We start from the raw sequence: 27987 nt of genomic DNA, 5'->3' as shown, positions 1-27987 counted from the left end.
TGAACTTAGCAGCATACTCAGTAACAGACCGATTGCCCTGCTTCAATTCTAGAACTCTATCTCTTTCTTTCCTCTGACATCCTCTGGAAAGTACTTCCTCAGGAATCTCTCTCTGAACACCGCCCAAGTGATCTCAGCATTCCCAGCAACTTCCAACTCAGTGCGGGCAGCAACCCACCAATCATCTGCTTCCTCTGACAGCATATGCGTACCGAACCTGACCTTCTGGTTATCGGCACACTCAGTCACTCGGAAGATCCTCTCGATCTCCTTCAACCACTTCTGAGCACCATCTGGATCGTATGCTCCCTTGAACATTGGAGGATTGTTCTTCTGGAACTCATTCAGTTGACGAGCAGCTCCCATTCCCACAACATTCGGATTCCCTCCAAGTACTCCAGCTAGCATACCCAGAGCCTCAGCAATCGCAGCATCGTCTCTACCTCTTCCAGCCATCTCTATTCTGAAAACCCAACAAGCTAAAACAATAAGTACTGATAGGGTTACACGACACCTATCACGTACAGGGGAACAAAATAATTACGACTCGACTCGACCGACTATGCTCTGATACCACTAATGTAACACCCTTCTAAATACCCCAATAATAATTAAAACAACAAATATAAATCAGAGTAGATATGCAATTTAAGGGTGTCACACTTGACACTTCACACCATTCACCAAAATATCTGGTCATGCTCATTTATTAATCAAAATAAAACATTGCATAATTCGCAGCGGATAGAGATCTAATCAATCATGCAAACCATGTAACACATTACATGTAAAGTTGTTCAACAACCAAATGAAAACAAGTAAAACATCCCGTCCCGATGTTACATCTACCAGAGCATGACTCACTAATGAACTACGCTAGACTCCAATCACTAGCTTCTACTAATCACTGCTCGTTACCTGAAAACATAGTTGTAAGGGTGAGTTCCTCAATTGATATAATAAGCATTATAAAATATCATGTAATGCTAAGTAAATTAACACATTTCATCACCCTAATCAGATCACACATTCAGTAACGGCAACACCAACTCATGATCACAATCATATTCAACACAAACACAAAACACACGTATAATATTGGAATACATCCATTCATATTATACGCCATACATACATTATGCAATGAGACTCCATGCATGCGGTACCGACTATTCGTGAACATATAGTTCAACCTCACCGATCAAATCCAGATACGGCTACCAAGCTCACTAGTCCCACTCATTTGAGACTTAGTGACTCACATCACTAATTCCTCACCATGGAATTAACTACCACCCCAAGGGCTATGCTATGCACGCTAAATCACCTAGCATGCAAACATCAACAACATCCACAATAATTCACTCACTAATTCCTCACCATGGAATTAGCTACCACCATAAAGGCCATATTATGCACACTAAATCACCTAGCATGCAACCATCAACAATCCACAATGGACATATGCTCACACTCTAAGCCATAAACAGTCCATTCACAATAGCATACATAATAGATATATTCACAACATTATGCACACCATCATACATCATCAATACAATTATCACAAAATCATATTATATCATGCCACATAATCAATCACAGTATTAACACACTCTACTAATACCTACACTGCTCAAAACAACGGGAAATTGATCCCTCCTATATCATACACCAATATAGGCCAATCATCAATTGTTCACAATATTTAAAATATCAGTTTTTCTACCTTTCAAACAGTGTTAACCGGTTAACGCCCTGGGTTAACCGGTTAACGCAAACAGAACACGCTTCCTGGCACATTTTAACAGTGTTAAACGGTTAACACCCTGGGTTAACCGGTTAACGCAAGACAGACAGCAATATTTCACAATTCATAACAGTGTTAACCGGTTAACACCCTGGGTTAACCGGTTAACGCAAGACAGAAAGCTGTTCCTGCGCTAACACGAAGCAGAATGCAGAATTCTCCGCATTTTCCGCCGTTGGAGGACTTCCGGACCTCCGATTCCAATTCCGTAAAAAGCTACACGTTCGGAAAATCACAACTCACCCAAATATAGATTCAATTACAGCCTTAACATAACTTATTCATCACAATTTTTCAGCACTCATCATCCCAATTAGGGTCAATTCAACGACTTATTACTACCCATTACATGTTAACCCATAATACCCATTAAACGACGATAAACCCCCCTTACCTGAGTTAATCCGGCAATTGATTCTTTGACCTTCAACAATCGCGAACTCTCTTCTTGAGCCCTAGCCTCTTCTTCTCCCTTTCTCAGTTTCTTCTCTTCTGCCCCTTTTCCACTTTTGAGTCGCTTCCTTCTTTTCACGTGAAAAACCCTTTTTACCAAATGGAACTCTTTATATATATTCCAACTTTATTATTCCAATAATAATAATCCAATAATATTCCAATTATTTAATTAAATTAATAAATATATTATTAACTTAAATTAAATAATTATCTTATTTTATCGGGGTGTTACACACGTGACTTCTCTTGTTCCGTTATGGTGTATCCAACAAGTGGTAGGAGCTCATTGATAGCATGTAATGCACTATAAAATTGACTAATATATGTTGACATATACCTCTCAATCTTTTTTGGAGTAATAATATTCAACAATCTGTGACAAACTCCATAAAGACGTTGAGTGTCATTCGTGTAGAATTTTTTCACCTACGTCCAAACTGATTCACACGTGACATAGGGATGGAAGATCGGTTTGATATCGAGATGAATATTGGACTTGATTATGCTGCATAGTTAAGCATCAATTTGTTCTGATTTTGACTTTTCACCTGCAACCACTGTGTGGTTTTTTTACCTTGTAGCCTTGACCATTGACCCATAATTCGAGATCACCGGCCCAACTATCATAATTGGAACGAGTCAACTTTTTATTGAGAATGGAGAAGTGACATAATTGGTGAAAATGCTCATCGAACTAGAGGGATCACTAGGACCAGCCACAAGTATCCAAAGGAAGCGAGATATTGCGCGAACAAGGTGAAAAAAGGGGTTGTTTGAATGGGAGCTTAATTTTTCGTGAGCGAAAAATAAAATCTAAGGCCAAATTTGGAACAAGCACAAGAAGGGGAGTGAGGCGATGGAAAAATCTCCAGAATCGGTCGCTGAATGCGCTATCACGCGTAGTTCATGTGGCAGCGCGTGAGGCGCACCCGCGGAGTGGATGTAGTAGCGGCGCGTGGGGGCATATGTTCAGGCTTCTAGCGGTTGAAAAAATGGGGAATGACTGGATCTAAGGAGGTGTTTCTTCCCGTACTGTTGGTTTGCTGAAAGGTTGCTGGAAATAGTGGCGGCGACGACGACAATATGGTGGAGATAGAAAAACTGATGTTGCAATTAGTAACGACAGTGGAAGGAGGGAAAATCGTAGTTAGCACACGATTTACCAAAAAAAAATTTCACCAGAAGATAATGGCTTAACTGGGTAAAGCACGATGGAAAATTGTCTCTCAATAGACTTTGGATACCATGTTGAAATATGAGAGAATGTGAGACATTTGAATAAACCGCGTGTCTGAATAACACTACAGAAATTGTATTATATAGTGAAATTTACAACTTATTATATTAGTTACATAAAGAATATATTACGGTATATTCTATTCTCTTCTATATAGGCTAAAGAATATTCTATAGAATATTCAATATACAAATATTAACAATTTTAACGTATTTAAAAATTAAAGAACAATGCAACAATATATGCAATTTTTTAAATTAAAAAATTATGAAAATAAAATTATTATTAATTAAAATAATAATAATAATAAATTTTTAAAATACTCTTTGTAGAAATTGAGATTCATACGAGGTGAAATTGAGAAAATTGTGTGACAATTTAACTAGAAAGTGAGGTGAACTTTTCAAAAACTTAAGACTTATTGCTTAGAGGAAATGTCCATAAAAAATCAGAATAATCATCCAAGAATAAAATATAAAATCGATGATCAGATGAGCATAAAATTAGTGATGTCCATAAATCACTGTGTAAAATATCAAAATGCATTAATTAAGATTTTTGGATGAATTAAAAGGCAACTTAGCATGTGTTGCCAAACGGTTAGCTGACAAATTTCGGCCAAAGAGGGTATAGCATGGTCGATTAAGAAGTCCGCCAGAACATGAGGTCGACGAAGGAATTGGACAATCCAGGGTCGACAGTAAAAGGGCCAGTCGAAGTCGAAGGATATCTCCACGGTGAGGAGTGATTGTGGGTGACCGAAACGTGGGTAGTTTTATTAGTATTTAAGCAAGTATTATGGATCATTTCACGGGTGAAAATTTTAGTATTTGCAGTAGTAGTACACTTGAAGTACCAAAGCCTTTACGAGAAAAGAGTTATCTCCCTACGAAAAATGTACTTCTGCTTCCACTACTTATATTTATCAGTCATTTAACTTATCAAATTGTCTTTACCTTGTTGTTTTTACTTCTACCATCCTTTTGTTTGCTTTCTATTTGCATTTACTTTACTATGTTTTAAATTCACTAAGAGTTGTGTCCACTCCCTGTTGAACATTCCAAAGACTTTTCCTACTAAACCACCATACACTCAACACTAAGTCTAGGACTTTGTAGCCGATCCTGCAAGTAACCCTCTCATAGGAAGGCTAGAGATTGTTGGCGAAAAGCACAAATACACAAAAGTTATAAATTGTCTTAGTATTCAAATGTTCACTACTGATGAACTTATTTTATGAAGAGACTGTAAAATAGAAGGACCAGGATGGCCGACACGATTGTGCTAGAGACTGGAAGCAAGACCAGTAAAGTGAGAGGGAGAGGTGACCAGATAGAGATCGCCAAAGCTATTACATCTCATGAGAGAAATCCCCGTCTAAAAGTCAAATATAGAGAAACCAAATGGATCAAAGGAAACAAAAACATTATTGTCAGTAGTGAGTTGTCGCACTGAAATCAAATTTTTAATAATTTGTGGTGTGTGTAAAACATGGTTAAGGTTTAAGGGTTTGTGTTTGTGAAAATTAGGTAAAGTTGTGTGACCATACCCTTGAATTGAAATACCTTGTCCACTTCCAACAATAAGTTTCTGATTTAAATGACTCAAATTAGAATAAGACGAGAGATTATCTTGTGATGCTGCTATATGGGATGGAGTTCCGGTGTCCATGTACCACGTGCTGTCTGGAGGATTGAGGGACATGGTATGCATAGCAACGACAATGTCAATAGAGATGGGGAAGCTGTGGCGGGTGAGCCTGAGGGCGTTAACCTATGATGCTTGGTTGCTTCGAAGGTTCGGTGGGGTGAGTCTAATGAGATGTAAGGTAAGGACAATGAGGTACACCCCAAAGAGTTGGGTTCTACCCTAAGGAGACCATGGTGGATATTGATGCCATGATTGAGAGGGCCAATGGGGAGATGTTGTTAAGGGACCATCAAAGCATGAACCACCATCGAGTCTACACTCCCTGCTGCGATTCTGATTGTCGCGGTTGTGGTCGGATCCAGAGAGGTTATTCTAATGACAATTGAAGTTCTGTTGAGAGGAGTCATTGGAGTTGCGTTGAGCAGCAGTATGCAAGGCACTGTGAGAACTAGTGTTGTGCATTTTTGCCAGACCGGATTCCTCTAAGGTGAGCATGGAGTGAGCCTGAAATAATGATGGCAATAAATTGCTTTGGTGGATTAGGGTAGAAACCCTAAAGTACGGATCAAAAAGACGAAACATTTGTTGAAGGACTAAACAGTGATTGCAAATAGATGCTCCAATGTTCTTTAACTGGTCAAAAAGCAGAGACATTAGAAAAATCTCAATGCGGGTGGATGAGAAGTCCTGCTCAAGAGCAGCATCACATGAGTTTTGATTGTCCTAAAAAATATCAGCTAAACACTGCCTGATAGCCATGGCGGTGGATCCCTTTTCCAAAATAGTGGTAAGGAGATCAAGAGAGACAATGGAATAAATCCATTGGAGTATTGTGGAATCAATGGTTGTCCATATTTCAAAATCAACATCAGTGGAGGCAAGTTTTTCTTTTCCTAGTTGCAGAATGATGTGATGAACCACTTTGTGAGGACGATTGTGAACTTCAAACAATTCAACCCACAAGCTGTAGTGATCCTTCTCCATCTCTAGCACAAAGGGAATGTTGTTTTTGATGTTAGTGACAACAAGGTTTGGATGGAACTTTTGTCTATTCGAAGAGAATGGTGACTTGGTGGGATTGTCAACCTTGGAAGAAGCATGCTTGGACTGATCACCGGAAGAGGAAGAAATGATGATTAACAGAGAGACGCGACGCGATGAGAGAGAAGGAGGTGCTGCAGTTGCTGAACGTGACAGTGGGTGGCGCGACTGACGGTGACGCGGAGGAGGTCTCGTGTTGAAGAGACAACTGTGCGGTAAGTATAGGAACAAGGAATGGTCAATACAAGGGTTCGAAAACTTTTAGGATTTTTTTTTGATTGAGATACTTCTGATACCATGAAGAAAATAAATCTGCGAATTTCATTGATAGTGATCAAGAGTATATATATATATATATATATATATATATATATATATATATATATATATATATATAATATATATATATATATATATATATATATATATATATATATATATATATATATCCTTAAATTATTTTCAAATTAACGGAAGGTGTAAAATCAATGTATTTAAATTAAATTCAACTTTTCCCTAGCAAACACACCCATTTGAAACAAAGATTGCCCTTTCTCTACTGAAAGTCTCATCGGCACGAGGCTAATAAGTATTGTTCATTCTCACCATTTGTTATTAGCATATTAATATATGCAGATTTTGTAAAAATGATGTTTAGAATGATAGAGCTTCATTGTGGTTGATTTCATTTGATCATTGTTGTTTTCAAGGACGAAGTTAGAGATTTTAAATTGTGGGGACGACATATAATTTATAAATTAGTAGTGTAATATATGCAATTTATTTTTTAAAAGAAAAATTATACATCATTTTTTTTATCTTTTATGATATTTAATTTTAAAAAAGTATTTAATAATTTTCTTAATTTTTTATTTGTGTAGTTTCTCAATTTTATTATTAACAAAATTATATAATTATTTTTATATATAAATAATTAATGTAAAATAAGTAATTATCTCTAATATTTTGTGATGGTATCTTAGTGTTAAAATAAAATAAAAAATTATTTTTAAAAGTTTTACTAAAAAATATTTTAAAATTAAACACAATTAATTTGACTTTATTTTAATTTTAAAATAGATTTTTAAAATAAATAAATAAATAAATGCCCCCTCTCACACACCTAGCTCCCTCATGTTGTTATTTACTTGATTAGTTGTTGATTTGCTCAAAAGTGAGGATTGTTGTGTAGGTTTTAAATAATTGCGTTGAGATTATTTAAAGATTTGCGTGATTTCGATAATTATAATTAATTCAATAGTTATAATTAATATTAGTGCATCTATTATTTTTTTATATAATTTACTGATATATTTTAGACATTTATTTTAAAGTTAATTTTTAAAAATCTATTTAATATAATTCAATTGAAGTTAATTTCTAAAAATATCTATTTAATATAATTCGATTGAATGCATATGTTTGAACATATTTTATATCCTGAATATTAATCTCTTACAATTTTTATTTACTTAAAAGATTAGCTAAGGCAAAAGTTGAATATATAATTTCCATATTTGGTTCATTAACAATTATGATATTCTTTTTATATTAAACACAAGCCTAAATTCATGAAACTAAATTACTTTTTTCTATATGTTTAGAATACAAAATTGGAAAATTAATTTATATATATAAATTAAAAACTCAAACTCTTTTAGTAACTTTTCCCTCGTAAACGCACCAATCTGAAACAAACTTTGCCCTTTCTCCGTTCAACTTCATCGTTCCGTTGGTTCACCGTCGGTGGTTCCGGCGGCGTAAGTCTCGTCGGCGCGGCGGTAGTAAGTATTGTTCATCCTCGCCCTCTGTTATTAGCCTATTAATAGATGCAAATTTTGTCAAAAATATGTTTAGAATGATAGAATTTCATTGTTGTTGATTTCATATGCTCATTGTTGTTGTTTACTTGATTACTTCTTGATATGCTCAAAATTAGGATTGTTGTTAACGCGGTCGTGTTTAGGGCTGTTCATGGTACAAATCAATGAGAAAACTAAACCGAATCAAATCATAGTAAAAGTTGACTTCAACTGAACCGAACCGTTTCAATTTACTCAGAACCGAAGCGAACAAAAATTATTGGTTTGGTATACAGTTTAGAAATTCCGAACCTTACTGAACAGTTAAAAAACAATTTTTTTCAAATCGAACAATTTATTAAAAATCAAACCATTAAATTATTTTTCAAATTAAAAAAAAATTAAAACTTTTTTAGCATTTTCATTTTCTGTTTTGTTTCGGTTTCAGTTTCGGTTTTAGTTTCAGTTCGAATCTAGAACCATTTTGTGCAATATGGTTTGGTTCACTAACCAGACATAAGATTGCAGTCACATAAAGACTTTCGTGATTCGACGGTTCGGTTATTTTAACTTCAGTTTGATTCGACGGTTTGGTTCAGTTCATGGTTTGGTTCAGTTCATGACTGCGACAGTTCATGGTTATAATAAGATTGCAGTCACATAAAGACTTTCGTGATTTTGGTCGGTATAGGTATTGTGATACTGATTGCCTTCGTCGCGGTGTGAATTAACCACAATTTCTTTTTCATCATAAAATAACAATATTGGTATTGGCACTTTCTGATTCCGTTTTGTCGCAGCCGTTTTTCGCGGAAACGGACCATTTTATAAAGCCTTTCCCATATAGATGATGGTGTATATTTTTGTGATTATCAAGGTTTTTTTGGGATGATTACTACACTAATTTAATTTTAATACTTCCTTATCTTATATTTGCAGCTGCTATTACCAAACATGGCAAATGAAAAAGTGGATTTTAGTTTGAAGGTCATTTCTCCCAACATTGGAGCCAATAACATTACAGGCAATGGGGGAATCACAACTGAGACTGACCTTGTTGAAATCAATCTCTTTTTATTTGTAAAAATTGTCAGAGCCAGAAATTTGTTTGTGCATTATGGCCATTACAATTTTGCTCCTTATGTGGAAGTGAAGGCTGGGGATTTTCATGGGATAACTTTGTGCTTCGGAGGCAATTCAGATCCAGAATGGAACCAAGTCTTTGCCCTTGACCAAGATAAAGTTGAAACCAAAGAGATGACAAGCGTTGAGATTGTTGTGAAGGATGATGCTCTTAGGCAGCATGGATACATGGGTAGGATTTCATTGGATATTTCCGATATTTCTACAAGGTTTCCAACTGATAGTGCTCTAGCACCACAGTGGCATGTACTAGAGGATCAATGCGGGAGACGCGGTATGGGGGAGCTTATGATGTCTTGTTGGATAGGAACTCAAGCTGATGAATCATTTCATGAAGCTTGGCATTTACAAGTAGGTGTTGTGCAAATTGGTTCTCACAATATTGTTACTACTTGCTCAAGGATTTATATTATGCCTAGGATTTGGTGTCTTAGATTTAATTTGATTCAAGTTGAGGGGCTTATGCTTGAAGCTGATGATGACCCATCTGAAAGCTCTGACATTTTCATCCATGCTACTTTGGGGAATTGGACTTTCAATACCAAGTTGGCGAAAAGCAACAATGGAGACGCAATATGGAATGAAAAAGATATTTTATTTGCTGTGGCTGAGCCATTAAATCAGATATTGTTTTTAAGTGTGGAGCAAGGAACATTCACAAGGCACAAGAGGTTAGGGAAATGTGGATTTCCTGTGAAGAATGCAGCCATGATATTTGATGGTTCCGCCCCGTCTACGAAAACCATTGATGTTATACAGAACAATGAGTTTGTCGGTAAGCTTAGTCTGAGGATCTGTTTGGACGGCGGGTATCATATGTTTGACGAAGATCCACGGTACAGTAGTGATGTGAATCCAACCTGTGATTCATTATGGAGACCAACCGTCGGAGTTTTTGAGTTGGGGATATTGAATGCTACAGGGCTTCCAGCGATGAAACCACACGGTCGCACCGATGCCTATTGTGTAGCTAAATATGGCTCGAAATGGGTACGGTCGAGAACCGTTGTTAATAGTCTTTCTCCTAAATGGAATGAGCAATACTCTTGGTGTGTCTATGATCCATGTACATTTGTCACAATTTCTGTGTTTGATAATAGTCAATTACATGATGGAAATATAGCTACAGAAGCAATGGATATAAGGATAGGGAGAGTGAGAATCTCTCTATCAGAAATGGAAACCGGTAGAATTTACATCTATTCTTATCCTCTTGTTGAACTTCAACCTTCTGGGCTGAAGAAGATGGGGGAACTTCAATTGGCTTTCAAGTTTACTTGCTCTGATATGCTTAATGTGTATAAAATGTACACATTACCAATGCTTCCCGCACAACATACGTCTGATCCGCTGTCTCCAATTCAGTTCTATGAGTTAAGGAAACAGACTATCATGCTTGTGTCATCACATATGAGCAAAGCTGAACCACCATTGAGAAGAGAGGTTGTTGATTATATGCTAGATTCACGCGAAGTTGTGTGGAGTATGAGAAGATGTAGAGCTGATTTTGAAAGGATTAACGCCTTCGTAAGTTGGTTTGTTGGTATCTATACTCAATTTGACGAGATACGCAAGTGGAAAAATCCTATTTTAACAATTATAATTTGCCTGGTTCTTTATATTTTGATTATCCACCCTCAACATTTATTGCCAGCAATGTTTTCATGTCTTATCCTGCATACACTGCTGCAGCTTCGAAAGAAGCCAAAAACACTATCTCATGTAAATTTGCATTTGTCTCATGTTCATACATCAAGTGTAGATGAACTGGAAGAAGAGTTTGATCCAATGCCGTCGAAATTCAATGATGTCATTTTGAGGCATAGATATGATCGATTAAGAGTAGCTGCTGGGAGATACGTAACGCAGATGGGCGAGTTTGCCATGAGAGTTGAGAGACTGCAGTCTCTTTTGAGTTGGCACGATTCATTAGCTACAATGTTTATCATGATTTTGTGTCTGATAGCTGGAATTGTGACTTTGGCTGTTCCTTTCAAAGCTATTGTCTTTGTTTGGTTGCTACATTTGCTAAGGCACCCAATATTACTGTCACCCTTTCCTCCCTTTTATGAAAATTGGCTTAGAAGGATGCCTTCAAAATTAGATAGCATGATATGAAAGTGCAACTCTGGTTCTTTTTTATTAGGAATTAGGAAACATTGATGTAGATGTAATTTGCTTAGTTATTTGTTTTTAGTGATTAATATTTTATTTACTTTTATCATCTCACTTATAAAAATTCATATTTTGGATATCATGTATCGAGGTTTTTTACTTGTGCAAATAATCTCTGCTATTTAACTTGATTATGTTTTTTCAGAAAACAAAAACAATGCCGAAATTGTACCATAGCTTTCAAAGCCACGTGACCACCTAGATTTGTATACAGGAAGTGAGTGTTGCAAAATGCGTTTGCCGGGAGTCGAACCCGGGTCTATTGCTTGGAAGGCAATTATCCTAACCGTTGGACTACAAACGCTACTTGATGTGCGCTCTCCTTTAACTTTCTTCACATTAGTTTTATTTCAAAGGCCAAACAACTTCACTTATACGTTAGACATGCCAAGTTATAAAATATCATAGGTAATACTATTATTCTTTTCAGTTAAGGATATTATTACAAGTCTAAATTTTGGACAAAATTAATATTATTATCATCGTTAGTTACTTAGTTATTTCATTCCTATTATTATGGTCACTGCATTAATTTTGAAGAGTTAGTTATTCGACAGAAGTATAATAAAATATATATATATGTAATTGAATGATCAAATTTGTAAGAGTTTTAATTCTTTAGATTTCAGTGTCAAATTTTTGCCGTTGGACTCTCTTTTTATTGGTGTAAGCTCATGTGGTGAATAATTTTGGTATTTATATTGAATTATTTATTAATAATAAAAAATATTTATTTATTATGTTTATTTTTTTAAAATAATAAAATTCTTAGAATAATTAGTCCGTTTATTGAAATGGTAATTATGACTTAATCATAAAATCCTATTAAATATAATGACATTATTCTCTATAGTGAGCTTTATTGTGAAGTGTGATGACATTAAATTATTAAGATTATTATGTGGATAAACTGATGATCAGACCTCATGGATCATAGATAAAGAATTATCAAGTCTTAACATAGGTATGAGTATTAATAGTAACATTTATATCATATTGACCCGCTTTGAGAATACTACATAAAATGCTATGTGAAAGGGTCATAAGTTATTCTCATGGTGATAATCGTGTATACCATCATTCGACCTGAAATCACTATGGACCCTAGATGTGGAGTCGAATACTTTATTGTTGATCAAACATTATCCGTAACTGAATAATCATAAAGACAATTGATGGATACTCCAGAAATCATGCTGAGGGGACATAAGTGATTCAGATTGAATTTGTCAATCCTGCGTAACAAGATAAATGTTTAAAGATCCAATGTTGAATTGTACAAGGGTGACACAGTCTATGCCTTATGTTCAATATAAACATGAGGGTAAAAAGGTAATTATACACAATAATATTATTACGATTTTTTTTTGCCAGATCACATGACATTTTCGTGACTTTGATAGCAATGATGTGTTGTGATAACGTGAAAATACGTCGTATATTTGCATTGATTTACACTCAAAAATCGTACCACTTTCATTTATATTCCGATTATTCCGCAAGTGTTCGAGTTATTTTTGCAGGTATTTCAATTCCCATGCTTAAATGAGTAAAGTATAGAAAAGGAAGGAAAAGAAGAAAAAACAGAAGAGAAAACAGTAGACAAGCAGAGAAGCAGAAAAGCATTAGAAAATCAACTAGACTAAGTAAAAAACCCTCGTATCTAGCTGATTATTATTGCAACCTTCTCAAAAGTGCCCCATTACCTATGTGAATCCATATACTATACCATTTCCTCTCTCTTTTGTCCTTTCCTAGGATAACTGTAACACAACTTACAATAACTTTTGCCTCTCTCTTTCCTTCACTCTTGAACCCACCACCTTTTCCTAAGATAGTAACCATTCTTGCCAGCTCCAAGCCATGAAATCTGAACTTCAAGCCCTTGAGCATGTAACACCCTTCTACCCACACGACATATTTAAATAGATTATCAGAGTACAACATGTAGAAGAGTTTACATTTCCTTACAACATAACAAATTTCGCATCACAACATAAAACATATTATTTATTTGATTTAAAACTTCGCAGCGGACAACAACATAATTATTATAATAATGTGTCAACATGATCTCAACAAAACATCTCAACAATTATTCATCATAAACAACATAAATAAAATAATTTGGCTATCGAATCCCATAATCCCCGGTGTCACATGACCAGAGCATTTGACTCGACTCTGTAGAATAACTCTACACTTATTCCTCGAACCTCAACAACAGCTACTCCTCTTTATCTGCACATTGCTCATCATAGATGAACATAAACACATGCAGAAGGGGTGAGAATTACATTATTAAATAATAATATAACGACAGAAATATAAACATAAATATATTTCACATATGCCAACACAGCTCATCATAATCATCATAATCAACATACTCATGAACATCAACAAAACAACATATCAAATGCAATGCACACACCCATGCATGACTCAACACGACTCGGTATACCCATTTTGTGACCACTACAGGATCACCACTCCCAGATTCATCACCATAGAATCCGGATTCCCCGCAAGGAACCAAGCCTCTCAACAAGCCCGGAGTCAACAACATCATTGGAACTCAGTCCGTTCATCACTAGGCATCGGCCTTTCATGAATGCATGCACACCAAACATGCATCATAATCAACATCGCAACAACCACATCATATGATCATGTTATCTTTATCATTAATAGCATGACATACAACTCAACAAAACAACAACAACATTACATCTTAACACATGGATTCATCACAATCAACCACAATAGGCCAAATCACAATTTCAACATAAAAATTAGTCATTTTTCAATACTGGAACAGTGTTAACCGGTTAACACCATGCGTTAACCGGTTAACGCAGGACAACAATACCTCCCCAGGCAAAACGCAACAGTGTTAACCGGTTAACGCTATAGGTTAACCGGTTAACGCAGGCAAAAATCAACATTTTCACAACACATAACAGTGTTAACCGGTTAACACCCTGGGTTAACCGGTTAACGCAGACAAAACAGCAGTTCCTGCGCTAACACAAGGCAGAATGCAGACTTCTCCGCATTTTCCGCCGTCGGAGGACTTCCGGACCTCCGATTCAACTTCCGTAAAAGGCTACGCGTTCGGGAAAACGCGACTCACACAACTACGGATTCAATTTCAGCTTAATTCGACTTATTCATCATAGTACTAAACGACGGTAAACCCCAACTTCCCCAATCTCCCTAAAATTCCCAAAAATCAATCAACGATCTAACATACATCATGAAATTGCTCGCATATTATCATTTAATAAGGTTCAGACCCCTTACCTGAGATAATTCGGCAACTCAACGCTTCAGCTTTTCCGCTCTTCAGCCTTTGCTCTACAGCTTCTCCCTTCTCTGCAGCTTCTCAACTTCCACGTAAAACTCTTCTGTTCCAAATGAGAAACTTTTTCTCTTATCCCAACTTATATATTTTCCAATGATTATTATTCCAAATAATAATAATAATAATAATAATAATAATAATCCAATAATTCCATTTTATTTAATTAAATTAATAAAATAATATTATTAACTTAATAAAATAATTCTCTTATTTTATTCGGGTGTTACAACTCTCCCCCACTAAAAGAGTTTTCGTCCTCGAAAACATACCTCAAGCAAATAGAGTCGGATACGACTCCTTCATCTGATCTTCACGCTCCCAAGTCAAGCTCTCACCAGCTGGACCTCCCCAAACAACTTTCACTAGAGCAATCTTCTTACCCCTCAGGGTCTTCTCTTCTCGGTCATCTATCCGAATTGGCAACACCTCAACGGTCAAATTATCCCTCACCTGGATATCATCCAACTGAACAACATGCGAAGGATCCGCAATATATTTTCTCAACTGAGATACATGAAACACATCATGCAGATTAGAAAGCGACGGCGGTAAAGCTATCCGATACGCCACTTCCCCAACTCTCTTCAAAATCTGATACGGACCCACAAACCTCGGAGTAAGCTTTTTAGACTTTAAAGCTCTTCCCACACCTGTCGTCGGAGTAACTCTCAAGAACACATGATCTCCCCCTTGGAACTCAAGTGCCTTTCTCCTATTATCATGGTAACTCTTCTGACGACTCTGAGAAATCTTCATTTTCTCCTGAATCATCTTAACCTTTTCAGTCGTCTGCTGCACAATCTCAGGTCCGAGTACAACACTCTCACCTGATTCATACCAACACAATGGAGTTCTACACCTCCTACCATACAATGCTTCATATGGAGCCATACCGATACTAGCATGAAAACTATTATTATAAGTAAACTCCACCAACGGCAAATAACTATCCCAAGAACCACTCTGCTCCAACACACAAGCTCTCAACAAATCCTCCAAGGATTGGATAGTTCTCTCAGTCTGACCATCAGTCTGAGGATGATAAGCTGAACTCAACCTCAACTTAGTCCCCAACGCTTTCTGCAAACTTTCCCAAAATCTAGAAGTAAATCTGGGATCTCTATCAGACACAATATTGGATGGAATACCATGCAGCCTCACTATCTCCTCAATATACAACTCTGCCAACTTCTCTAAAGAGTGATTAATCTTCATCGGCAAGAAATGCGCCGACTTAGTCAATCGATCCACAATCACCCAAGTAGAATCATTACCTTTCACCGTCCTCGGCAATCCCGTCACAAAATCCATGGAAATGCTATCCCACTTCCATTCAGGAATCTTCAAAGGTTGCATCATACCTGCCGGTTTCTGATGTTCAATCTTTGACTTCTGACAAGTCAAACAGGCATACACAAACTTAGCAACATCTCTTTTCATACCCGCCCACCAAAACAACTTCTTCAAATCTTGATACATTTTAGTTGCACCTGGATGGATACTCAATCCACTCCTATGGCCCTCTTCAAGAATACTCTTTTTCAATTCAGACACCTCAGGAACACAAACTCTACCTTTAAATCGCAGGATGCCATTCTCATCAATCTCAAAATTACCACCATTACCCTGGTTAACCATAGTAATATGATCCACTAGAGCGACATCAACTTGCTGACCATTCCGAATATCTTCCAGAATTCCACTAGTCAACTTCAGCATACCCAACCTTACACTATCAGCGGAGACTTCACAACCCAAACTCATATCACGGAACTGTTCAATTAACTCAAGTTCCCGAACCATCATCATAGACATATGTAGAGACTTTCTACTCAGCGCATCTGCAACTACATTAGCCTTACCGGGATGATAACTCAATTCAAAGTCAAAATCCTTCAGTAATTCTAACCATCTTCTCTGCCTCATATTTAACTCTTTCTGATCAAACAGATACTTCAGACTCTTGTGATCACTGAACACCTCGAATCTGGAACCATACAGATAATGCCTCCACATTTTCAACACAAATACAACAGCTGCAAGTTCTAGATCATGCGTAGGATAATTCCTCTCATGAACTCTCAACTGTCTAGAAGCATAAGCTACAACTTTACCATTCTGCATCAAAACACCACCAAGACCCATCAAAGAAGCATCACAATAAACAACGAAGGACTCACCAGGATTAGGCAGAATCAACACTGGAGCACTGGTCAACCGCCTCTTCAGCTCAACAAAACTCGCTTCACAAGCTGCATCCCACACATACACTTGACCCTTCTTAGTCAACTGCGTCAACGACAATGCCAACTTAGAGAAGCCCTCAATAAATCTGCGGTAATAACCAGCTAACCCCAGAAAACTGCGTATCTCAGTAGCAGACTTCGGAGTCTCCCACTGTAATACAGCATCCACTTTAGCAGGATCAACAGAAATCCCACCACTCGAAATCACATGGCCAAGGAAACTCACTTCCTTCAACCAGAACTCACATTTAGATAACTTTGCATATAATTTCTTTTCTCTTAACACTTGTAAAACAATTCTCAGATGTCCTGCATGCTCTTCTTCCGTCTTAGAATATATCAATATATCATCTATGAACACCACAACAAAATTATCAAGGTACGGATGAAATATACGATTCATATATTCCATAAACACACCTGGAGCATTAGACACACCGAACGGCATCACAGTGTATTCATAATGACCATACCTCGTACGGAAAGCAGTCTTCGCAATATCATCTGACTTCACTCGGATCTGATGATAACCCGACCGCAAATCAATCTTACTGAAAACATGAGCTCCAATCAACTGGTCCATCAAATCATCAATCCTCGGCAATGGATACCGATTCTTGATAGTCACCTTATTCAACTGCCGATAATCGACACACAACCTCATCGTACCTTCTTTCTTCTTCACCAACAATACTGGTGCACCCCAAGGAGAAACACTTGGACGCACAAACTTCTTCTCAAGCAATTCTTCAAGTTGCTTCTTCAATTCAACTAATTCAGTTGCCGACATTCTATAAGGAGACATCGACACTGGACTCGTACCTGGTACTAAGTCAATGGCAAATTCGACTTCACGTTCTGGAGGTAAATCGCTTACATCCTCCGGAAACACATCCTGAAATTCACAGACAACAGGCAATTCTATACTCACCACTTTCTTATCCGCTTGCAGAGACGCAAATAAAGCGAATATCTGAGCTTCCTCTTTCACAAAATCCCCCACCTGCCTAGCAGATAGAAATCTTGCCTCATCATTCTCACCAACTTCAGAAAACCGCACCGTCTTCCTATAGCAGTTGATAAACACGCCATAGAATTCTAGCCAATTCATTCCCAGAATAATATCGATTTGGCGCAAGGGTAAGCACACCAAATCAACCACGAACTCTCTCTCAAAGATCGTCAAATGACAACCTCGACAGACAACCGAAGTCTTCACAGAACCATTAGCAGGAGTATCTATCACCATACTTCCGCCTAGGGACGACATAATCACACCAATCCTGGTCGCACACTCATACGAAATAAACGAATGAGTAGCACCAGTGTCAACAATAGCAAGCAATTCAACATTATTAATCAAGCAAGTACCTTTAATCAGATTATCTTCTTTAGGAGTTTCAGCCCCACTCAGAGCAAACACCCTACCAGTAGTATGAGCTGCAGTAGCCGCCTTCTTCGGTTTCGAGCACTGCGAACTGATATGACCTTTCTCGCCACAATTAAAACATGTCGGACCAGCATCCTTACATTCCGTAACTCTATGACCAGTCTGACCGCATCGGAAACATCTCAGCACTTTCTTGGTACAGCTATCAGCACGGTGGCCTGGCTCGCCACACTTGAAACATTTACCAGCTAGGGAAGATCCTCCCCCACTTGGCTTCTTCTCATCTACCACTTTCTGCTTACCTTTACCATTCGGAGATGCATAAGGACTACCACGATCCTTATTCTTCTTCTCACTAAGACTTTTGTAATGAGCAGTCCTAGCCTTGCTATCTTCCTCAAATATCCTGCACTTATTAACCAATGTAGGAAACCTACGAATCTCCTGGTAACCAATGCCTTGTTTGATCTCGGGACGCAACCCGTTCTCAAACTTGACACACTTGGATCCCTCAGCATCAGCATTATTATAGTGAGGACAATACTGTACCAGCTCTTCAAACTTCGAAGCGTAGTCAGCAACAGACATGTTACCCTGCTTCAGTTCTAGAAATTCCATCTCCTTCTTACAGCGCACATCAGCAGGAAAATATTTCTCCAGAAAGGCCGTCTTGAACCTTTCCCAAGTCATCCCAGCACCTGGTACTTCAATTCTCTGGCGAGTGTTATCCCACCAGTTTTCAGCCTCTTCAGATAACATATGCGTACCAAACTGCACCTTCTGTGCTTCAGTACACGTCATCACCCGGAAAATCTTCTCTATTTCCTTCAGCCAAATCTGAGCACCATCTGGATCATAGCGCCCTTTGAATGTAGGAGGGTTATTCTTCAGAAACCTTCCCAAATTCTTAAACTCGTCGACCGGCGGATTCTGCTGCGCCTGCATAGCCTGCGCCATAGCAGCCAAAGCCTCAGCAATCGCACGGTCATTTTCTCCAGCCATACTCTGCACAACACAACCACAACCGTTAAATATCGACAGTGTCATTTACACTAATCGACCAACAGGGAAAACTTCACAATATGACTCGACTGGACTGACCATGCTCTGATACCACTAATGTAACACCCTTCTACCCACACGACATATTTAAATAGATTATCAGAGTACAACATGTAGAAGAGTTTACATTTCCTTACAACATAACAAATTTCGCATCACAACATAAAACATATTATTTATTTGATTTAAAACTTCGCAGCGGACAACAACATAATTATTATAATAATGTGTCAACATGATCTCAACAAAACATCTCAACAATTATTCATCATAAACAACATAAATAAAATAATTTGGCTATCGAATCCCATAATCCCCGGTGTCACATGACCAGAGCATTTGACTCGACTCTGTAGAATAACTCTACACTTATTCCTCGAACCTCAACAACAGCTACTCCTCTTTATCTGCACATTGCTCATCATAGATGAACATAAACACATGCAGAAGGGGTGAGAATTACATTATTAAATAATAATATAACGACAGAAATATAAACATAAATATATTTCACATATGCCAACACAGCTCATCATAATCATCATAATCAACATACTCATGAACATCAACAAAACAACATATCAAATGCAATGCACACACCCATGCATGACTCAACACGACTCGGTATACCCATTTTGTGACCACTACAGGATCACTACTCCCAGATTCATCACCATAGAATCCGGATTCCCCGCAAGGAACCAAGCCTCTCAACAAGCCCGGAGTCAACAACATCATTGGAACTCAGTCCGTTCATCACTAGGCATCGGCCTTTCATGAATGCATGCACACCAAACATGCATCATAATCAACATCGCAACAACCACATCATATGATCATGTTATCTTTATCATTAATAGCATGACATACAACTCAACAAAACAACAACAACATTACATCTTAACACATGGATTCATCACAATCAACCACAATAGGCCAAATCACAATTTCAACATAAAAATTAGTCATTTTTCAATACTGGAACAGTGTTAACCGGTTAACACCATGCGTTAACCGGTTAACGCAGGACAACAATACCTCCCCAGGCAAAACGCAACAGTGTTAACCGGTTAACGCTATAGGTTAACCGGTTAACGCAGGCAAAAATCAACATTTTCACAACACATAACAGTGTTAACCGGTTAACACCCTGGGTTAACCGGTTAACGCAGACAAAACAGCAGTTCCTGCGCTAACACAAGGCAGAATGCAGACTTCTCCGCATTTTCCGCCGTCGGAGGACTTCCGGACCTCCGATTCAACTTCCGTAAAAGGCTACGCGTTCGGGAAAACGCGACTCACACAACTACGGATTCAATTTCAGCTTAATTCGACTTATTCATCATAGTACTAAACGACGGTAAACCCCAACTTCCCCAATCTCCCTAAAATTCCCAAAAATCAATCAACGATCTAACATACATCATGAAATTGCTCGCATATTATCATTTAATAAGGTTCAGACCCCTTACCTGAGATAATTCGGCAACTCAACGCTTCAGCTTTTCCGCTCTTCAGCCTTTGCTCTACAGCTTCTCCCTTCTCTGCAGCTTCTCAACTTCCACGTAAAACTCTTCTGTTCCAAATGAGAAACTTTTTCTCTTATCCCAACTTATATATTTTCCAATGATTATTATTCCAAATAATAATAATAATAATAATAATAATAATCCAATAATTCCATTTTATTTAATTAAATTAATAAAATAATATTATTAACTTAATAAAATAATTCTCTTATTTTATTCGGGTGTTACAGAGCACACCAATACTTGGTCCATTGTTGACTTACCTCCTAATAAAAACCTAAAGAATGTAAGTGAGTCTACAAAATAAAATACCTTGCTGATGGTACTAGTGACAGGTACAAATCTAGACTGGTAGCAAAGGGCTACAAACAACTAGAGGGTGTTGATTATTTTGAAACTTTTTTTCCAATTTCTAAATTAACCATTATAAGAACTCTCATTGCCCTAGCTTCTATTAAAAATTGACATATAGAACAACTAGATATCTATAATCCGTTCCTTCATAGGGATCTACATGAATAAGTTTACATGCCAATTTCTAAAGGCTATGATCTTCCTCATTCATCCCCACATACTAAGGTTTGTAAGCTTAATAAAAGTCTTTATGGCCTCAAGCAGGCAAGAAGACGGTGGTATTCCAAACTGTCTGACTCCTTAATATCTCTTGATTATTATTACTTTAATCCTGATTATTCTCTATTTACCAAATCTTTTGATAACCAATTTACTGCTCTCTTAGTTCATGTAGATGACTTAGTCTTAACAGGTAAAAACCTCGTGGAGATCCAAATTGTTAAAGCCATACTGCACAACAAATTTCGTATCAAAGAATTGGAACCTCTTCGATACTTTCTTGGCCTTAAAGTAGTTAGATATTCGTATGGTATTTTACTTAATCAACACAAGTACAACATTGATTTACTAAATAATACATGTAAGTTTGCTGCTAAGCCTTCTCCTACTCCTTACAACCTTTCTCTCAAACTTCATTGCTCTACATCTCATCTCTACCGCGACCCTACTCAGTACCGTAGACTTATTGGTCAACTTATCTATTTAACTAGAACCCATCCCGACATATCCTATGTTGTACAACAACTATAAGCCTATTTGTTTGTCATCCCACTGTCACTCATTTTCAAGCCAATATTCGTATGTTATATTTAAAATCTTGTCTGACTCACGACCTATTTTATCTAGCTACTACATATATTTATCTTTTTGATTTTGCAGACAGTGATTGGGCTATTTGCTCCACCACAAGACGATTTGTCACTGGCTTTGCCATCTTCCTTGGCAATTCTCTAATTTCGAGAAAATCAAAGAAACAAACCATCATTTCTCGCTCAAACTCTAAAGCCGAATATCAAGCCCTTGCAAGTCTCACATGTGAAGTTCAATGGTTGCACTACATTTTTCAGGACCTCCACATTGCTTTTCCCAGACCTATATCTCTAATGCGACAATTGTTATACCGTTTACTTAGCTCACAATCCCGCCTTCCATGAGCGCTCCAAACACATGGAAATCGACTGTTATATAATCAGAAAAAAAAAGTTGTAATCATGTCTCATTAAACTGTTTCTCATTCCATCTTCTACTCAACTTACTGATATCCTAACCAAACCTCTCCCTACACCAATTTTTTCTTCCTTTTTATTCAAGATTGAACTCATTTCTATTTATAGTCCAGAGTGTTAACTAATTAGTTATTTCATTTCTATTAATTTTTACTGCATTAATTAATTAGTTTTTATTCATTTCTATTCCAACATGTGGTGTAACTTAACTTTTTGACATTAATAAAATGTGTATGTTAAACATTATTATATTTTGTCTACCATAAATAATGAAAAGTATTGTAAGATAAAGATTTAATTTATACATCACAATAAATTTTAGGTTAACTTTTGTATTGATTCTATAAAGAAATTTATAAATACATCGAATTCAATCAAATCAAATAATAATATCACTTTTATATATGAATTCCAAAAATATATTTGAAATTATCTACCTAGTATATTTCTTTTAAACAAAAAAATATCATAAACAAAAAAAATTAAGGAGCATAAATCTGATCCAACAATCACATATCAATCTTCAATGAGAAAAATAATAAAGCAAAACAAAAATGATAAAGAGACCAATATAAAATAAATAGATACACACAAAAAAAAAATACAATCTAGAGAGTAATATAAGGGAGAATATTTTTTCAATCAATTTTCAAAGTCAAAGTCATGTAATTCAACAAACTTGGTAGCTTCTCCAAAATGCTAAAGCTGTAGAACTTTTTCGTTTTTTCTTTCTTTCTTTTGATGCATTACTTTTTCATTGTTAATATAACTATGAATATAAAAAAATATATCAAATTTAAAAATCACAACCAACCTTTTTCTTCAAGTGCAAGTTACCCTATTTAAATTGATTTGACATAGTAAACCGTAGCTACCCATGTACTAGTACTAGAGAGTAATTTGATTTGCTTTTTTAAATAGAAATTTAAATCAATAAAAAATAAATAGTTTAGTTGAATCTAATTTTTACAAGTGAAATCTAAACTAAATCATATTAATGAATAATATATATTTCTCATGAAATTTGAACTAAATTATATCGCTAAAGTTAATATTTTATTTTGAAGTGGCCGAAAACAATAAAAGAAAAAATAATTATTTAAAATTTTAAGATTTTGGTGGTTAAATCATACTGGTTTGATGTAATATTTTTTAGTTTAATTATTTGATTTATTATAAAAGATATATATTTTTAATAATAACTTTTTTATACTATTTAAATAAGCAAATAAGCAACAATAAAAAATATAAAATTTAATAATTAAAAAAATATCAGCACAATATTATTTTAAGATAAAATTAGTAAAATAAAAAGAAAAAAAATATTGATTTTGTTCAAGCTTAGGAGAGAAAAAACATGAACCATTTTAATTGATTTGGTTTGAGATGTGAGATTTACCATCTCACTAATTTGATTCTTCTCTTCTTATTTTTCATAGTTGATTTTTTTTAATAAAAAATTTACCATAATTCTTTTTTTTTCCGAAAAAACATGACAAATGTAGAAATAATCTAGACAAGTGCATGGGAATGAATGACAGTTGAAATGTGTACCAACGGTGCATATTCAACCAAATAAAAAAAATTAAAAATTACAAAAAAAACAAAAAAACAAAAAAAATGAAATAATCTTTGATTGAATGATGAATCTCCGCATCAATCACACAAAATGTTCCTTGTCATTTATTAAACGACAAATCTCATTAAATATGAATCAAATATTATTATACAATAAAGTTTTAAAACCATATTATAAAGTTTATTATAAATCAAATATTAATATCTCACTCTATAGTCACACCAATTCATTCACACACTCTTTGTTCTAAACCACACAAGAACAAACATAGTAACATAAACACATAAAAACAAACAACAGTTTCTTCAATGTCTTCTATTGTTACTTCAAGTGTTATCAACGTTCCACGTTCTTCTTCTTCATCAAAGAACCTCTCATTCTCATCATCACAACTCTCCGGTGACAAGATTCTTACAGTTTCAGGTAAGGGTGCACCAAGAGGAAGATGCACCCGCAAGCATGTGATTGTTACTCCTAAAGCTGTTTCTGATTCACAGAACTCTCAAACTTGCCTTGATCCTGATGCTAGCAGAGTGAGTTTTTTTTTTCTAGATCTTAGAATGTTTTGATTTTGTTTGAGACTTGTTTGGATAAAAACATATTATTGATTTTGATGAATTTTGAATTGTTTTAGAGTGTGCTTGGAATTATACTTGGAGGTGGTGCTGGTACTCGTCTTTATCCACTCACCAAGAAGAGAGCAAAACCTGCTGTTCCTCTTGGAGCTAACTATAGACTCATTGATATTCCTGTTAGCAATTGCTTGAATAGCAACATTTCTAAGATCTATGTTCTTACTCAATTCAATTCCGCCTCACTCAATCGACATCTTTCTCGCGCTTATGCGAGTAATTTGGGTGGTTACAAAAATGAGGGTTTTGTTGAAGTTCTTGCTGCTCAGCAAAGTCCTGAGAATCCTAATTGGTTTCAGGTATAACATTGCCTTAACCATGTTTTCAATTACCATGTCTCGAGTTTTTTCGATCATTGTTGACTGCATGTAGGGCCAACTTTGAAGGCGTGCAAGGTTCAATAGGGCCTCTATTTGTTCTTGCATGGTTGAACCGTGACTGAACTACACAGGATCTCCAAAAACTTGAGACGACTCTGATTGCAAGCAATCCATATCCCGAATGTTTGGCGTTTGTTGATGGCTTTTATCATGCTTAGAAGTGATATTTGAAAATAATGGATGTGGTTGTTGCAGGGTACTGCAGATGCTGTGAGGCAATATTTATGGCTTTTTGAAGAGCATAATGTTTTGGAGTACTTAATTCTGGCGGGTGACCATTTGTATCGAATGGATTATGAGAAATTTATCCAAGCACATAGGGAATCTGATGCTGATATCACCGTGGCTGCGTTGCCAATGGATGAAAAGCGTGCAACTGCTTTCGGTTTGATGAAGATCGATGAAGAGGGGCGTATAATTGAGTTTGCAGAAAAGCCGAAAGGAGAACAGTTGAAAGCTATGAAGGTGAATCCATATATGTTTCCGTATGTTTTGTTTATCGAACAGTTGTTACTGAAACAGATGGTTATATAGTTACTATAAAGTTACTGATTTTATTGTCGATTATTAGGTTGATACTACGATTTTAGGTCTTGACGATGAAAGAGCGAAAGAAATGCCTTTTATTGCTAGCATGGGTATATATGTTATCAGCAAAAATGTGATGCTAGACCTTCTCCGCGACAAGTTTCCCGGTGCAAATGACTTTGGGAGTGAAGTGATTCCTGGTGCTACTTCTGTTGGAATGAGAGTATGTTTTCTTCTAATGAATTGATATGTATAATCTTGCTGTCGAACTTTCATAGCTTCGATCTCTTGATCTTGAGGGAATTTTTTTGAATAATTCGTAGGTGCAAGCTTACTTATATGATGGCTACTGGGAAGACATTGGTACCATTGAGGCTTTCTATAATGCAAATCTTGGAATCACCAAAAAGCCTGTGCCTGATTTCAGGTAAATCAGTAATTTGCTTTATGTGATCAACATATTGTCGATGTATTCAATAGAGAGCATCTTGTTCATGATTTTTATTGATATTGATTGTAGTTTCTATGATCGTTCATCTCCGATTTACACCCAACCGCGATACTTGCCTCCATCTAAGATGCTTGATGCTGATATTACTGATAGTGTTATCGGAGAAGGATGTGTGATTAAGGTAAACTTCTTCCGAATCTGTTCGACGAATAAGAGATCTATACCTTTCTTGACAAAGATATGATTACATGAGTTTAACCGTAAGAAACTAACCCGGCTTTTCATTTTTTTGGTTTTATAGAACTGCAAGATTTTCCACTCTGTGGTCGGGCTGCGATCTTGCATATCAGAAGGTGCAATTATTGAAGACACTTTGTTAATGGGGGCAGATTATTACGAGGTAAAACACGGTTTAAATTACTTATCAGAAGTTTTATTTAACAGTAAAGATTTAACATAACTGTTGAAATGCATAGATGTAGCTCAATTCATTCATTGCTTGCGGGACAAGTTACAAAGTTTGAATAATCCTAACTGCAACACTGATTTTTTGATTTCCAGACAGAAGCTGATAAAAGGTTTTTGGCTGCTAAAGGCAGTGTTCCAATTGGTATCGGCAAAAACTCACATATCAAAAGAGCAATTGTTGACAAGAACGCGAGAATCGGAGAAAACGTCAAGGTAATAATATCATCCAACTTCATACATTTTCATTCCTAGTTTTAGTTTCTATCTACGAAGCAACGACACTGACACAACAATGATACTGACACGTCAACACCAGGAATGTAAAAATGTACCAACAATGATACTGACACGTCAACACCAGGAATGTAAAAATGTACCGACGTCAATTTTTGCCATATTTCATAGACAATATACTCAATTTACTTAGTTTCCGTTCATCTAAACACGATACTAGATAACCGCAATAGGAAATCTAACATATGGTTTCAATTCTCAGATAATTAACAGTGACAATGTTCAAGAAGCTGCTAGGGAAACAGAAGGCTATTTCATCAAAAGCGGGATCGTCACAATAATCAAGGATGCCTTGATTCCTAGTGGAACTGTCATATAGAAGACTGAAACTCATCTTTTGTTTCATAATGGTGAGTGAGACTTTGAAGTTCATGTTGCATGATATATTTATTTTTCGATAAAGGCTTGTAAATAATAGCTGAAGAGAGAACCTTCTTGTGTTTTGGAAACTAGTACTGGTAAAGTTTGTTGATCAATTGAATAAAAGTCGTTTTATTTTCCACCTCTAAATTCATAGTTCCATGGTTTTTGAACATGAAAATGAGAAGCTTGAAAATAGAATGGCATTGTAATGAAAAATGTGTGACATAGTCAGTTACTGAATCTGACGCTGCGACTGATACTCATTATTAGGGTTTGGAGCAATGTGACTGTAGAAATCCTATTGTTTCCATTTTTCAGCTTTAACTTTAAACATTTCAAAATCTGCACTTCAATGTTAAGGGGCAACAGTCAAATTAGTAACGTTTACAACCCATAAATAAAATAAAATCAAAGATTAAATAAATTGAGAAGAAGGTGTAGAGAGGAAACTATAAATGCCGTAGTGACGAAGATTGCAGAAACAGAAAATATAGAGTGGAGAGGCGATGGATTGTGAAGCAAGTTACTTTATGTTTCAAAACAAAAAATTTTGGAAATTTCTTAACCCACCCACCCATGGGTAGAAAAATACTATGAAAAATTCAAAATGTCTATCAAATTTCAGAGATACATCTCCGGATGCACCTTTACTTAATTAAAAACGTTAATTGATCCATAGATTCTTCTCTGTAATATTTTAAAGCACATCCATACATCTTTTTCTGAAAGGTCCGTTTTACAAGTTTATTGTTTGTAGATGCATATCTGTTTAGGATTTTCGGAGATGTATATCTGTTTAGGATT

At 36.2% G+C, this 27987-nt stretch overlaps 2 protein-coding genes and 1 non-coding gene across 3 annotated transcripts; 2 read left to right on the top strand and 1 right to left on the bottom strand.

The window, feature by feature from the left end:
• Positions 1-7835: 7835 nt before the first annotated feature.
• On the top strand, positions 7836-11301 carry LOC127117528 (FT-interacting protein 4). Its single transcript, XM_051047577.1, has 2 exons — positions 7836-7978; positions 8936-11301. The coding sequence occupies exon 2, from the start codon at positions 8951-8953 to the stop codon at positions 11255-11257; it is 2307 nt and encodes a 768-aa protein (XP_050903534.1). The 5' UTR covers positions 7836-7978; positions 8936-8950; the 3' UTR covers positions 11258-11301.
• A 245-nt stretch (positions 11302-11546) lies between these two features.
• TRNAG-UCC (transfer RNA glycine (anticodon UCC)) lies at positions 11547-11618 on the bottom strand. The gene has a single exon. It is a non-coding gene; the product is annotated as a tRNA-Gly (tRNA).
• Positions 11619-24270: 12652 nt separating this feature from the next.
• On the top strand, positions 24271-27330 carry LOC127117527 (glucose-1-phosphate adenylyltransferase small subunit 1, chloroplastic). The gene is made up of 9 exons (XM_051047576.1): positions 24271-24600; positions 24702-24998; positions 25275-25544; positions 25651-25830; positions 25931-26034; positions 26128-26239; positions 26360-26458; positions 26620-26739; positions 27023-27330. The coding sequence occupies exons 1-9, from the start codon at positions 24376-24378 to the stop codon at positions 27137-27139; spliced, it is 1524 nt and encodes a 507-aa protein (XP_050903533.1). The 5' UTR covers positions 24271-24375; the 3' UTR covers positions 27140-27330.
• The last annotated feature ends 657 nt before the right edge of the window (positions 27331-27987 follow it).

This window comes from Lathyrus oleraceus, chromosome 2 (genome assembly GCF_024323335.1).
Source record: "Lathyrus oleraceus cultivar Zhongwan6 chromosome 2, CAAS_Psat_ZW6_1.0, whole genome shotgun sequence".
In the NCBI taxonomy this organism is placed as follows: Eukaryota; Viridiplantae; Streptophyta; class Magnoliopsida; order Fabales; family Fabaceae; genus Lathyrus; species Lathyrus oleraceus.
Note: the sequence above shows the minus strand (reverse complement) of the source record. Positions and strands in the feature narration are given on the sequence as shown.

What these genes read in the sequence shown, in the direction of transcription:
- LOC127117528 (XM_051047577.1), top strand. Translation starts at nt 8,951, where the DNA reads ATGGCAAATGAAAAAGTGGATTTTAGTTTGAAGGTCATTTCTCCCAAC.
- LOC127117527 (XM_051047576.1), top strand. Translation starts at nt 24,376, where the DNA reads ATGTCTTCTATTGTTACTTCAAGTGTTATCAACGTTCCACGTTCTTCT. An exon ending in AACAGTTGAAAGCTATGAAG is followed by an intron (nt 25,545 to 25,650) that starts GTGAATCCATAT and finishes GTCGATTATTAG; the next exon opens with GTTGATACTACGATTTTAGG. An exon ending in TGGGGGCAGATTATTACGAG is followed by an intron (nt 26,459 to 26,619) that starts GTAAAACACGGT and finishes TTTGATTTCCAG; the next exon opens with ACAGAAGCTGATAAAAGGTT.